Below are 14,107 nucleotides of genomic sequence, written 5' to 3' on the forward strand. Positions count from 1 at the left end.
ACCTACCTACGCTTCTCTGAATCTACCTCCTCTTCGCTACCTCTTTCAGTTGGGAATACTGCAAGGCTCAGTCTTGGGTCCTCTGCTTTTCTCTATCTATACCTCATCTCTTGGTAAACTAATCAGCTCTTTTGGATTTCAGTATCATCTGCGTACAGATGATACTCAAATCTACCTATCCTTCCCTGACTTGTCCCTATCTGTACTGGGCCATGTTACTGAATGCCTTTCTGCCATTTCATCCTGGATGACATCTCGCCACCTCAAACTTAATATTTCAAAGACAGAGTTAATTATATTTCCACCGGCCAATAGTAGGTACCAACCTGATATCACTATCACTGTTGAAAACTCGACTATCTACCCTACCTCACAAGCTCGCTGCCTAAGTGTCATCCTTGACTCTGATCTATACTTTGTTCCCCACGTTCAATTTGTCTCAAGATCATGTTACATGCATCTAAAAAACATATCCAAAATACGACCATACCTTAAACAAGACACTGCTAAAACTCCAATCCACGCTCTCATTATCTCCCGCATTGATTATTGCAATAGTCTCCTAACTGGTCTTCCTAAAACGAGACTCACCACTACAATCCATTCTGAATGCAGCGGCGAGGCTAATCTTCCTCGCTAGACTTTCATTGTCTGCGGATCCACTCTGTCAGTCCCTCCATTGGTTACCTGTATTCAATATAAAATACTTTTACTCACACACAAGGCCATTAACCAAACTACACCAACGTACATCACTTCGCTTATCTCAAAATATCTCCCAACCCGACCTCTTCGCTCTTCATAAGACCTGCGTCTCTCATCCACACTCATTACTCGCTCCCACTCAAGATTGCAGGACTTTCATCGGGCTGCACCCACTCTGTGGAATGCCCTACCACGCACAATAAGACTCTCCTCTAGTCTCCAAACCTTTAAGCGCTCCCTGAAAACTCACCTCTTTAGGCAAGCATATCAAATTCCAGAACCGCCCACATAGCTTTAATAAACCTTCCTATCAAATTGCATCCACTCTGCACAGTCCACACACATCCTCATATGTCTTCTCATTCTTCACTTTCCCTTCCTCTCGAACCCGGTTCATCATTGCTGTATGACCATATCATGCAGCCCACTAAGCACCTTTGCCATCTGGCTGACAACTATGCAATAGATAGCACCTTTCCTTGTATATACATGCCTATTTCCCTATAGATTGTAAGCTTGCGAGCAGGGCCTTCCTACCTCTGCCTGTTTGTTATTACCCGGTTTTGTTATATCATTATTTCTAATTGTAAAGCGCAACGGAATTTGCTGCGCTATATAAGAAACTGTTCATTAATAAATAAATACAATAACATTTTAGAAAATTGTGTTTCCAACTTTGTGGCAACAGTTTGGGTGCTGCCTGTGTCCTGTATCAGTATGATGGTGCCTCTGGGCACAATTTGCCAATTTTGGTTTGGAAGAACTAGACTCGCCTGTACAAAACTCTGATCTCAACCACCATCAAAAACCTTTGGGTTGAAAGGGAACACAAAGGGCAAGCCAAGCCTTATCGGCCAACATCTGTGCTTCACCTCCTCCTGTGGCTGAATGGCCGTGAATCCGCTCAGCTCCAAAATCTAGTGGAGAGCTTTCCCAGAAGAGTGGAGGCTTTTACAGCAGCAGTGGGGCAAAGGACTATATATTAATTACCACATTTTTGGAATGAGCAATTAAACAAACACATGGGGTTGATGTTTGTGTCGGACCATATAGTGTGTATAGACTATGGGGTATATGCAATTAGCGGCGAATCGCGGCAATTTTTCGCCCGTTTTTTAATTCGACACAATTCGACCGTCGAATTCCGGCAAGTGGGTGCCGAAATTCAACATATTCAATAAAAAACGGATTCGACAGTCCCGCTGTCGAAAAACGGACGATTTGACGGATTTTGATCCGATTTTTAAAAACCGGGAAAAAACCCGGAAAAAAAAATTGCGTGTGGTCCCCCCTCCAAAGCATAACCAGCCTCGGGCTCTTCGAGCCGGTCCTGGTTCTAAAAATCCGGGGAAAAAACTGACAGGGGATCCCCCGTATTTTTAAAACCAGCACCGGGCTCTGCGCCTGGTGCTGGTGCAAAAAATACGGGGAACAAAAAGAGTAGGGGTCCCCCGTATTTCTCTGACGTCCTAGTGGATGTTGGGAACTCCGTAAGGACCATGGGGAATAGCGGCTCCGCAGGAGACTGGGAACAACTAAAGAAAGCTTTAGGACTACCTGGTGTGCACTGGCTCCTCCCTCTATGACCCTCCTCCAGACCTCAGTTAGAATTTTGTGCCCGGCCGAGCTGGATGCACACTAGGGGCTCTCCTGAGCTCTTAGAAAAGAAAGTTATATTTAGGTTTTTTATTTTCAGTGAGATCTGCTGGCAACAGACTCACTGCTACGAGGGACTTACGGGAGAGAAGCGGACCTACCTGCTTGCAGCTAGCTTGGGCTTCTTAGGCTACTGGACACCATTAGCTCCAGAGGGCTCGAACACAGGCCCAGCCTCGGTCGTCCGGTCCCGGAGCCGCGCCGCCGTCCCCCTTGCAAAGCCAGAAGCAATAAGATGTTCCTAAAAATCGGCGGCAGAAGACTTCGGTCTTCATTAAGGTAGCGCACAGCACTGCAGCTGTGTGCCATTGCTCCCCATGCACACCACACACTCCGGTCACTGATGGGTGCAGGGCGCTGGGGGGGGGGGGGGGGGGCGCCCTGGGGCTGCAATAAGAGTACCTTACTGGCAAAATAACACATAATATAGTCATTAAGACTATATATGTGTAAAATCCCCTGCCATATATTCCATAAAAAAGCGGGAGAAGCCCGCCGAGAAAGGGGCGGGGCTATCTCCCTCAGCACACTGGCGCCATTTCCTCTCGCAGCTCCGCTGGAAGGACGCTCCCAAGGCTCTCACCTGCAGTTTCCAGACTTCATAGGGTAAAAAAGAGAGGGGGGGCACTAAATTTAGGCGCAGTATCTGTATATTAATAGCAGCTATAAGGGAAAAATCACTGTATGTATAGTGTGAATCCCTACATTATATATAGCGCTCTGGTGTGTGCTGGCATACTCTCTCCCTGTCTCCCCAAAGGACTTTGTGGGGTCCTGTCCTCAGTCAGAGCATTCCCTGTGTGTGTGCGTGTCGGTACGGCTGTGTCGACATGTTTGATGAGGAGGCTTATGTGGAGGCGGAGCAGGTGCCGATAAATGTGATGTCACCCCCTGCGGGGTCAACACCTGAGTGGATGGTTATGTGGAAGGAATTACGCGACAGTGTCAACTCCTTACATAAAAGGTTTGACGACATAGCAGATGTGGGACAGCCGGCTTCTAAGCCTGTGCCTGCCCAGACGTCTCAAAAGCCATCAGGGGCTCTAAAACGCCCGCTACCTCAGATGGCAGACACAGATGTCGACACGGATACTGACTCCAGTGTCGACGATGATGAGACTAGTGTACATTCCAATAGAGCCACCCGTTACATGATTACGGCAATGAAAAATGTGTTGCATATTTCTGATATTACCCCAGGTACCACAAAAAAGGGTATTATGTTTGGGGAGAAAAAACTACCAGTGGTTTTTCCCCCATCTGATGAATTAAATGAAGTGTGTGAAGAAGCGTGGGCTTCCCCCGATAAGAAACTGGTAATTTCTAAAAAGTTACTAATGGCGTACCCTTTCCCGCCAGAGGACAGGTCACGTTGGGAGACATCCCCTAGGGTGGATAAAGCGCTCACACGTCTGTCAAAAAAGGTGGCACTACCGTCTCCGGACACGGTTGCCCTAAAGGAGCCTGCAGATAGAAAGCAGGAGGCTATCCTGAAGTCTGTATATACACACTCAGGTATTATACTGAGACCGGCTATTGCTTCAGCATGGATGTGCAGTGCTGCAGCTGCGTGGTCAGTTTCCCTGTCGGAAAACATTGATACCCTAGACAGGGACACTATATTGCTAACCGTAGAGCATATTAAAGACGCTGTCTTGTACATAAGAGATGCACAGAGGGATATTTGCCGGCTGGCATCTAAAATAAACGCAATGTCCATTTCTGCCAGGAGAGGATTGTGGACTCGGCAGTGGACAGGAGATGCAGATTCTAAAAGGCACATGGAAGTATTGCCTTACAAGGGTGAGGAGTTGTTTGGGGATGGTCTCTCGGACCTCGTTTCCACAGCGACAGCTGGGAAGTCAGCATTTTTACCCCATGTTCCCTCACAGCCAAATAAAGCACCGTATTATCAGGTACAGTCCTTTCGGCCCCAGAAAGGCAAGCGGGTTAGAGGCGCGTCCTTTCTGCCCAGAGGCAGAGGTAGAGGGAAAAAGCTACAACATACAGCCAGTTCCCAGGAACAAAAGTCCTCCCCCGCTTCCTCTAAGTCCACCGCATGACGCTGGGGCTCCACAGGCGGAGCCAGGTACAGTGGGGGCCCGTCTCAAGAACTTCAGCGACCAGTGGGCTCGCTCACAGGTGGATCCCTGGATTCTACAAGTAGTATCTCAGGGGTACAAGCTGGAATTCGAGACGTCTCCCCCTCGCCGTTTCCTCAAATCTGCCTTGCCAACAGCTCCCCCGGACAGGGAGGCAGTGCTGGAGGCGATTCACAAGCTGTATTCTCAGCACGTGATAATCAAGGTACCCCTCCTTCAACAAGGACGGGGTTACTATTCCACAATGTTTGTGGTACCGAAACCGGACGGTTCGGTGAGACCCATTTTAAATTTAAAATCCTTGAACACTTATATAAGAAGGTTCAAGTTCAAGATGGAATCGCTTGGTGATTGCAAGCCTGGACGAGGGGGATTACATGGTATCACTGGACATCAAGGATGCTTACCTGCATGTCCCCATTTACCCTCCTCACCAGGAGTACCTCAGATTTGTGGTACAGGACTGTCATTACCAATTCCAGACGTTGCCGTTTGGTCTGTCCACGGCACCGCGGGTATTTACCAAGGTAATGGACGAAATGATGATACTCCTTCGGAGAAAGGGAGTTTTAATTATCCCGTACTTGGACGATCTCCTTATAAAGGCGAGGTCCAGGGAACAGTTGTTGATCGGAGTAGCACTAGCTCGGGAAGTGCTACAACAGCACGGCTGGATCCTGAATATTCCAAAGTCGCAGCTGGTTCCTACAACGCGTCTACTGTTCCTGGGGATGGTTCTGGACACAGAACAGAAAAAAGTTTCTCCCGGAGGAGAAGGCCAAGGAGTTGTCATCTCTAGTCAGAGACCTCCTAAAACCAAAACAGGTGTCTGTGCACCACTGCACGCGAGTCCTGGGAAAGATGGTGGCTTCTTACGAAGCAATTCCATTCGGAAGGTTCCATGCAAGGATCTTTCAGTGGGATCTGTTGGACAAGTGGTCCGGATCGCATCTTCAGATGCATCGGCTGATAACCCTGTCTCCAAGGACCAGGGTGTCGCTGTTGTGGTGGCTGCAGAGTGCTCATCTTCTAGAGGGCCGCAGATTCGGCATACAGGACTGGATCCTGGTGACCACGGATGCCAGCCTTCGAGGTTGGGGGGCAGTCACACAGGGAAGAAACTTCCAAGGACTATGGACAAGTCAGGAGACTTCCCTACACATAAATATTCTGGAACTAAGGGCCATTTACAATGCCCTAAGTCAGGCAAGACCCCTGCTTCAACACCAGCCGGTGCTGATCCAGTCAGACAACATCACGGCGGTCGCCCATGTAAACCGTCAGGGCGGCACAAGAAGCAGGATGGCGATGGCAGAAGCCACAAGGATTCTCCGATGGGCGGAAAATCATGTGTTAGCACTGTCAGCAGTGTTCATTCCCGGAGTGGACAACTGGGAAGCAGACTTTCTCAGCAGACACGACCTCCACCCGGGAGAGTGGGGACTTCATCCAGAAGTCTTCCAAATGGTTGTACACCGGTGGGAAAGGCCACAGGTGGACATGATGGCGTCCCGCCTCAACAAAAAGCTAAAAAGATATTGCGCCAGGTCAAGGAACCCTCAGGCGATAGCTGTGGACGCTCTGGTAACACAGTGGGTGTACCAGTCGGTGTATGTGTTCCCTCCTCTGCCTCTCATACCCAAGGTACTGAGAATAATAAGAAGGAGAGGAGTAAGAACTATACTCATTGTTCCGGATTGGCCAAGAAGAGCTTGGTACCCAGAACTTCAAGAAATTATCTCAGAGGACCCATGGCCTCTGCCGCTCAGACAGGACCTGCTGCAGCAGGGGCCCTGTCTGTTCCAAGACTTACCGCGGCTGCGTTTGACGGCATGGCGGTTGAACGCCGGATCCTGAAGGAAAAGGGCATTCCGGAGGAAGTTATCCCTACGCTAATTAAAGCTAGGAAAGAATTGACCGCAAACCATTATCACCGCATATGGCGGAAATATGTTGCGTGGTGTGAGGCCAGGAAGGCCCCAACGGAGGAATTTCAGCTAGGTCGATTTCTGCACTTCCTACAGTCAGGGGTGACTATGGGCCTAAAATTGGGTTCCATTAAGGTCCAGATTTCGGCTCTATCGATTTTCTTCCAAAAAGAACTGGCTTCACTACCTGAAGTTCAGACATTTGTTACGGGAGTGCTGCATATTCAGCCCCCTTTTGTGCCCCCAGTGGCACCTTGGGACCTCAACGTGGTGTTGGATTTCCTAAAGTCGCATTGGTTTGAACCACTTAAAACCGTGGAACTAAAATATCTCACGTGGAAAATGGTCATGCTGTTGGCCTTGGCTTCGGCCAGGCGTGTGTCAGAATTGGCGGCTTTGTCTTGTAAAAGCCCTTATATGATTTTCCATATGGATAGGGTGGAATTGAGGACTCGTCCCCAATTTCTCCCAAAGGTTGTTTCAGCGTTTCATTTGAACCAGCCTATTGTGGTGCCTGCGGCTACTAAGGACTTGGAGGACTCCAAGTTGCTGGACGTAGTCCGGGCCCTAAAAATCTATGTTTCCAGGACAGCTGGAGTCAGAAAGACTGACTCGCTATTTATCCTGCATGCGCCCAACAAGTTGGGTGCGCCTGCTTCAAAGCAGACTATTGCTCGCTGGATCTGTAGCACGATTCAACTTGCACATTCTGCGGCTGGACTGCCGCATCCAAAATCTGTAAAAGCCCATTCCACGAGGAAGGTGGGCTCTTCTTGGGCGGCTGCCCGAGGGGTCTCGGCTTTACAACTTTGCAGAGCAGCTACTTGGTCGGGGTCAAACACATTTGCTAAATTCTACAAGTTTGATACCCTGGCTGAGGAGGACCTAGAGTTCGCTCATTCGGTGCTGCAGAGTCATCCGCACTCTCCCGCCCGTTTGGGAGCTTTGGTATAATCCCCATGGTCCTTACGGAGTTCCCAGCATCCACTAGGACGTCAGAGAAAATAAGATTTTACTCACCGGTAAATCTATTTCTCGTAGTCCGTAGTGGATGCTGGGCGCCCGTCCCAAGTGCGGATTGTCTGCAATACTTGTACATAGTTATTGTTTAACTAAAGGGTTATTGTTGAGCCATCTGTTGAGAGGCTCAGTTATATATTTCATACTGTTAACTGGGTATAGTATCACGAGTTATACGGTGTGATTGGTGTGGCTGGTATGAGTCTTACCCGGGATTCAAAATCCTTTCCTTATTGTGTCAGCTCTTCCGGGCACAGTATCCTAACTGAGGTCTGGAGGAGGGTTATAGAGGGAGGAGCCAGTGCACACCAGGTAGTCCTAAAGCTTTCTTTAGTTGTGCCCAGTCTCCTGCGGAGCCGCTATTCCCCATGGTCCTTACGGAGTTCCCAGCATCCACTACGGACTACGAGAAATAGATTTACCGGTGAGTAAAATCTTATTTTTTTACACCAGCATCGGGCTCCACTAGCTGGACAGATAATGCCACAGCCGGGGGTCACTTTTATACAGCGCCCTGCGGCCGTGGCATTAAATATCCAACTAGTCACCCCTGGCCGGGGTACCCTGGGGGAGTGGGGACCCCTTCAATCAAGGGTCCCCCCCCCAGCCACCCAAGGGCCAGGGGTGAAGCCCGAGGCTGCCCCCCCCCCCCCCATCCAAGGGCTGCGGATGGGGGGCTGATATCCTTGAGAAAAATGAAAGAATATTGTTTTTTTCCAGTAGTACTACAAGTCCCAGCAAGCCTCACCCGCAAGCTGGTACTTGGAGAACCACAAGTATCAGCATGCGGGAGAAAAACGGGCCCGCTGGTACCTGTAGTTCTACTGGAAAAAAATTCCCAAATAAAAACAGGACATGCACACCTTGAAAGTACAACTTTATTTCACACATGTCGACACACACATACTTACCTATGTTCACACGCCGACCTCTGTCCACTTGTCCAAGTGGAATCCACGTGTACCTGTGAATAAAATTATACTCACCTGATCCAGTGTCCAGATTATAATCCACGTACTTGGCAAAAAAAAAAAAACGAACACCCGGACCAAACGGACTGAAAGGGGTCCCATGTTTACACATGGGACCCCTTTCCACGAATGCAGAGACCCCCCGTGACTGCTGTCATAGAAGGTCCCTTCAGCCAATCAGGAAGCGCTACTTCGTGGCACTCTCCTGATTGGCTGCATGCGCGTCTGCTGTCAGACAGCGCATCGCACAGCTCCCTCCATTAGTTTCAATGGTGGGAACTTTGCGTTCAGCGGTGGGGTTACCCGCGGTCAGCCGCTGACCGCGGGTGACCCCACCGCTGTCCGCAAAGTTCCCACCATTGAATATAATGGAGAGGCTTTGCGATGCGCTGTCTGACAGCTCAGACGCGCATAGCCAATCAGGAGAGTGCCACGAAGTAGCGCTTCCTGATTGGCTGAAGGGACCTTCTGTCTCTGCATTCGTGGAAAGGGGTCCCATGTGTCAACATGGGACCCCTTTCAGTCCGTTTGGTCCGGGTGTTCGTTTTTTTTTTTTTTTGCCAAGTACGTGGATTATAATCTGGACACTGGATCAGGTGAGTATAATTTTGTTCACAGGTACACGTGGATTCTACTTGGACAAGTGGACAGAGGTCGGCGTGTGAACATAGGTAAGTATGTATGTGTCGACATGTGTGAAATAAAGTTGTACTTTCAAGGTGTGCTTGTCCTGTTTTTATTTGGGTATTTTTTTCCAGTAGAACTACAGGTACCAGCGGGCCCGTTTTTCTCCCGCATGCTGGTACTTGTGGTTCTCCAAGTACCAGCTTGCGGGGGAGGCTTGCTGGGACTTGTAGTACTACTGGAAAAAACAATATTCTTTCATTTTTCTCAAGGCTATCAGCCCCCCATCCGCAGCCCTTGGATGGGGGGGGACAGCCTCGGGCTTCACCCCTGGCCCTTGGGTGGCTGGGGGGGGGGACCCCTTGATTGAAGGGGTCCCCACTCCCCCAGGGTACCCCGGCCAGTGGTGACTAGTTGGATATTTAATGCCACGGCCGCAGGGCGCTGTATAAAAGTGACCCCCGGCTGTGGCATTATCTGTCCAGCTAGTGGAGCCCGATGCTGGTGTAAAAAATACGGGGGACCCCTACTCTGTGTCCCCCGTATTTTTTGCACCAGCACCAGGCGCAGAGCCCGGTGCTGGTTTTAAAAATACGGGGGATCCCCTGTCATTTTTCCCCCCGGATTTTTAGAACCAGGACCGGCTCGAAGAGCCCGAGGCTGGTTATGCTTAGGAGGGGGGACCCCACGCCATTTTTTTTCTGATTTTTACCATTCCATTTAAAAAAAAAAAAAAAAAAAAAAAAATTTTTTTAAATATATAAATAATACTTGTGCCTCCAAAATAGACAATCCAAGTACCTAATCCCTTCTAATATAAATAGATATGCTATTACCAATAAAAAAAACACCAAAAAAACATGTTTTTAAATTTTTTTATTAGATTCCGCCACCAAAGTGTGGCGGATTGAAAATGACGAATTTATTGTCTAAAAGCACTGTTGTCGAATTTCCAAACTTCAATTGAATATACTTTTGGCGAATTGCCGCATTTGTACCATTGCAGAAATGTCGAATTTCAAAAAGTCGAATTTGGATAGTCCGTTTTTTTGACGGAAAGTACTGAATTGCATTGTCGATTTTATTTTTTATTTTTTGGCGAAAAAGTCCCGTTTTTCGACAATTTCGGGAATTCGACCGCAATTGCATATACCCCTAAATATGGAAACTGTAATCTGATTTTTTTTTGTTTTTCATTTGTGCCTGTAGGATGATGATGCTGAGCAAGTGGCAACAAAAATCTCAATCCAAAACCAGCTGGAAGCCAGGATGAAGGAGGCACTGAAAAGACGTATTCAAGAGGAAATCACCAAGAGAAGAGTGCGCAGCTGAATTCCTTCCCCTTATAGCACAGTATAAATAATCAACGGTTTCTGCTCTTGTCCATACAGTGTTGGGCATTGTCTTGTTATAGATTTTGACTGAAGGGAAGACAGGCTGCAATGTGGCCCTATAGTATGGAGAACTTGTATTAACCCATAGCTCTGCATTAGTCAGAATGGCGGCGGTCTCACCAGCAATGAAGAGGCTCCTCATGCTCTCTTGTATGTCCTGCTACGAGTGCAGTAAAAGTACTGCTGCAACTATTTGGTGCCACAGATCTTGGGGAGAATAAGGGCGATAGTGCCTTATGAACTGTCGTGGATCCTAATACGTTTGCAGTTACTTTTTTGTTCTTTATTGTATTTATTGTTCTGCTGACAGTATTGTATCATTAACCCAAAATACCTGAAATGAGCTGAGAGTTTCCATACCACGCAGAGAAAGATCAGAGACTCCTCAGGCCTGCTGGGAAATGTATTTCTGCAACAGCTGAAATAACACACTTTCCTGAAACCAGAAGATTTGTTTAACGAATCAAAGCTCCTGTAGGTATTAAATATATAGTCTAAAGTGGAACATGCTTAATATGCAGCTTCCTACATCCCACAGTGATCAACGTGCATAAGAACAAAATGAAATGCTTTTGAAAGTGCAATTTTTAAGTATGATCATGTATATTGGAAGTAGATCACCAGGTATTCTGTGATGCTCCTACTGTGTGTTTGTGTATATCTATACAATATTACATGCAGCAGGCAAATACCTAGTAGCATATACTAGAACCTATTACTTGTGATCTATGTAAGATTATCCTGCAAAGCAAGCTTTGCTGTCTACCATTAAGTGTACCTGGAAAATGACTGTATTATAGGTACCTGGTGAGTTGGTTGGGTGCCCTGTATTCAGACTTGTGATGGTTTAAATGTAATTTCTAGGGCAGCCATTGGGGGGACACTGGAAACACAGTGTGGAGCTAGGAGCCTGGGCACATTATAAACTAAAGGTGGCCATCCACTACTCAGACTTGTCTGAACTGCAGATATCATCAGATTTCTCTTGAACTCTCCCGGGAGCTTCCCGGGAATCGGATCTGACCCTGGGCTTAATTTTCACTACATTCACTTCAGATATATCTGATGAGATCTATCATGTTTCAGATCGCATCAGATATATCTGATGCACACATGCTACATGCGATTGATCTGCTGCCGCCCCGTCTTGTGGTGGGTGGGAGTGGCCAGGGAGATGCCAGTCAAGTGACGCTTCAGATGAATCTGATCAGATACATCTGAAGTAAAAAAAACACTCTGATGTGCACCTGATTTCTTCAGATTCAGATAAATAGATGGGGCAGCCTCAGAGATCTCTAGTTCAGACAAATCTGACACGGGAGTGCGCATCGGATCGGAAGAGCCATCCGATGTGACACTTTTCTTCAGATTTGACGGTCAGATGCGTCGAAATCTGAAGAAAACTGCCCAAATCGGACTAGTGGATGGGGGCCTTTAGGCTCTTCCCCCTCTGTATCCCATGGGTGCCTGGGAACTTCAGTGTAGTTAGGAGACCTCCAGAAGCCTATCCTCATTAGTGTCTCATAACTAAACTGTATCAGTATTCGTTCTAATGATGTGTAATGGGCCAATATTACAGAGCTGTACATATGTATACATTTAAAAAGAAATGCAATGTTCTACAGATCAACAGAAAACATGGAGTGATGTGAGCTTCAAATTTCAAGGAAAATTATTCTGCTCTCAGGAAAGTTTTTGTTTAGGTACAGCGTGAATAAAATCATGGACTTCATGGAGATCAGACTGTTATGTGCTTTATTTAGCTTTCCAAAACTCCTTTTGTACTTTGTTGGCGTACGGTGGGGATTGAAATGCTGGCGGTCAGAATACCGCCCCTGGCATCCCGTTGTTGAGAATCCCGACGGGAAAGGTACCCCCAATGTCCCCCTAGCCCTCCCTTACCACAGCCTAAAATTCCAGCACCACAACCACTGCTTACCTTTTCTGTGGGCCTACGTACGCTCATTCATGATCCTGGCACTCAGGATTCCGGCGCCGGGCTTGTGACCCTATTCGGGATGCTGGTGTCGTCATTTCAGAGTAGGGTCGGTATTTCGATGTGACACTATTTTGATGCCCCAACATGCCTGTGCCCAATTTTACAGCACAAACAAATGTGAGTTATTTTGTACATTTAAAAAATTATAATGACCATCACTATGAGGAAGTCCATTGGAATGAAAGAGTGTATGGGTAAGTACCAGGCTATATCTTTGCAAAGTATTTTTATTGGTGTTTATTATCTCCTATATAATAGCCCTGTGACTCTGTGCCTGCATTTCTAACGCTGGGCGGAGTCACAGTGCCTGTCCATCACATGTGCAGGAAGTCTCTGCTCCTGCTGCCTGTCCATCTCCCCACTCCGAGTCCCCCATCAGCAACTCTCACTCACCGGCCGCGGTGCCGGGAAACAACAACTGCTGCCGCCGCCGCTGCCATACACATTTCCGAGGGACGGGTGGTGCAGAAGAAGGGTTTCATAGCCCTCCCTGCGCCGCGTACACACCCGCTGCCTCCTCCTCCTCCGCACACGTGAAGTTACTCCGCTGCCTCCCACCATCGCCAGAGGCCGGACTCCACAGCACAGGGCCTGCCCTGCCGCCCGAAAGCACTGAGACGGGGACACGGACAGCGTGCGTCCGACTGTGAGTGCAACACTGAGAGTGACAGGTACGAGCTGGGGGACAGGAGAGAGAGCTGCCACCCCGGTTAGGTGTCTGGGGTCACGCTGACAGCACTTCCACCACTGCCCACATCCACCAGGCCCCCCATACTTTACCTGTATCCCCGGAATCAGGAGCAGACTCGGGTCACTGCCCTATCTAGCCTGTGCAGTATCACTTCCTGTTCTCTGTTCCCTAGGTCTCCGCTTCTGGTGTCCACCCCCTCCACTACTTTCCCTCCTCTCCAACACCTTCCTCACTGGAGACTCTCCCTACCGCCCCGCGCCTCTGTATCCCCTCCCTACCGCCCCGCGTCTCCCTGCCATCCCCTCCCTGCCGCCCCGCCTCTCCGCATCCCCTCCCTGCCGCTCCGCGTCCCCTCCCTACCGCCCCACGTCTCTGTATCCCCTCCCTACTGCCCCGCGTCTCTGTATCCCCTCACTACTGCACCGCGTCTCTGTATCCCCTCACTACCGCACCGCGTGTCCATATCCCCTCCCTACCGCCCCGCGTCTCTCTATCCCCTCCCTACCGCCCCGCGTCTCTCTATCCCCTCCCTACCGCACTGCGTCTCTGTATCCCCTCCCTGCCGCCCCGCCTCTCTGTATCCCCTCCCTACCGCCCCGCGTCTCTGTATCCCCTCCCTACCGCCCTGCGTCTCTGTATCTCCTCCCTGCTGCCCAGCATCTCTATCCCCTCCCTGCCGCCCCGCCTCTCTGTATCCCCTCCCTGCCGCCCCGCCTCTCTGTATCCCCTCCCTACCGCCCCGCGTCTCTGTATCCCCTCCCTACCGCCCCGCGTCTCTGTATCCCCTCCCTACCGCCCCACGTCTCTGTATCTCTTCCCTGCCGCCCCGCGTCTCTGTATTCCCGTCCCGCGTCTCTGTATCACCTCCCTGCCGCCCCGCGTCTCTGTATCACCTCCCTGCCGCCCCGCATCTCTCTGTATCACCTCCCTGCCGCCCCGCATCTCTCTGTATCCCCTCCACGCCGCCCCGCATCTCTCTGTATCACCTCCCTGCCGTCCCGCATCTCTGTATCCCCT

The 14,107-nt window shown here is 49.3% G+C and overlaps 1 protein-coding gene across 4 annotated transcripts in view; it reads left to right on the forward strand.

Moving 5' to 3' along the window:
- The window catches only part of C6H2orf68 (chromosome 6 C2orf68 homolog), a 31,171-nt gene extending 19,035 nt beyond the window's left edge, over nt 1-12,136 (forward strand). For all 4 annotated transcript variants that reach the window (XM_063931964.1, XM_063931965.1, XM_063931966.1 and 1 more), the window contains exon 4: nt 10,216-12,136. In XM_063931964.1, the coding sequence (XP_063788034.1) occupies nt 10,216-10,338 (123 nt within the window). In that variant the 3' untranslated portion in view covers nt 10,339-12,136. The remainder of the gene's footprint in view (nt 1-10,215) is intronic.
- Nucleotides 12,137-14,107: the final 1,971 nt, after the last annotated feature.

Source organism: Pseudophryne corroboree, chromosome 6, assembly GCF_028390025.1.
Source record: "Pseudophryne corroboree isolate aPseCor3 chromosome 6, aPseCor3.hap2, whole genome shotgun sequence".
Classification (NCBI taxonomy): domain Eukaryota; kingdom Metazoa; phylum Chordata; class Amphibia; order Anura; family Myobatrachidae; genus Pseudophryne; species Pseudophryne corroboree.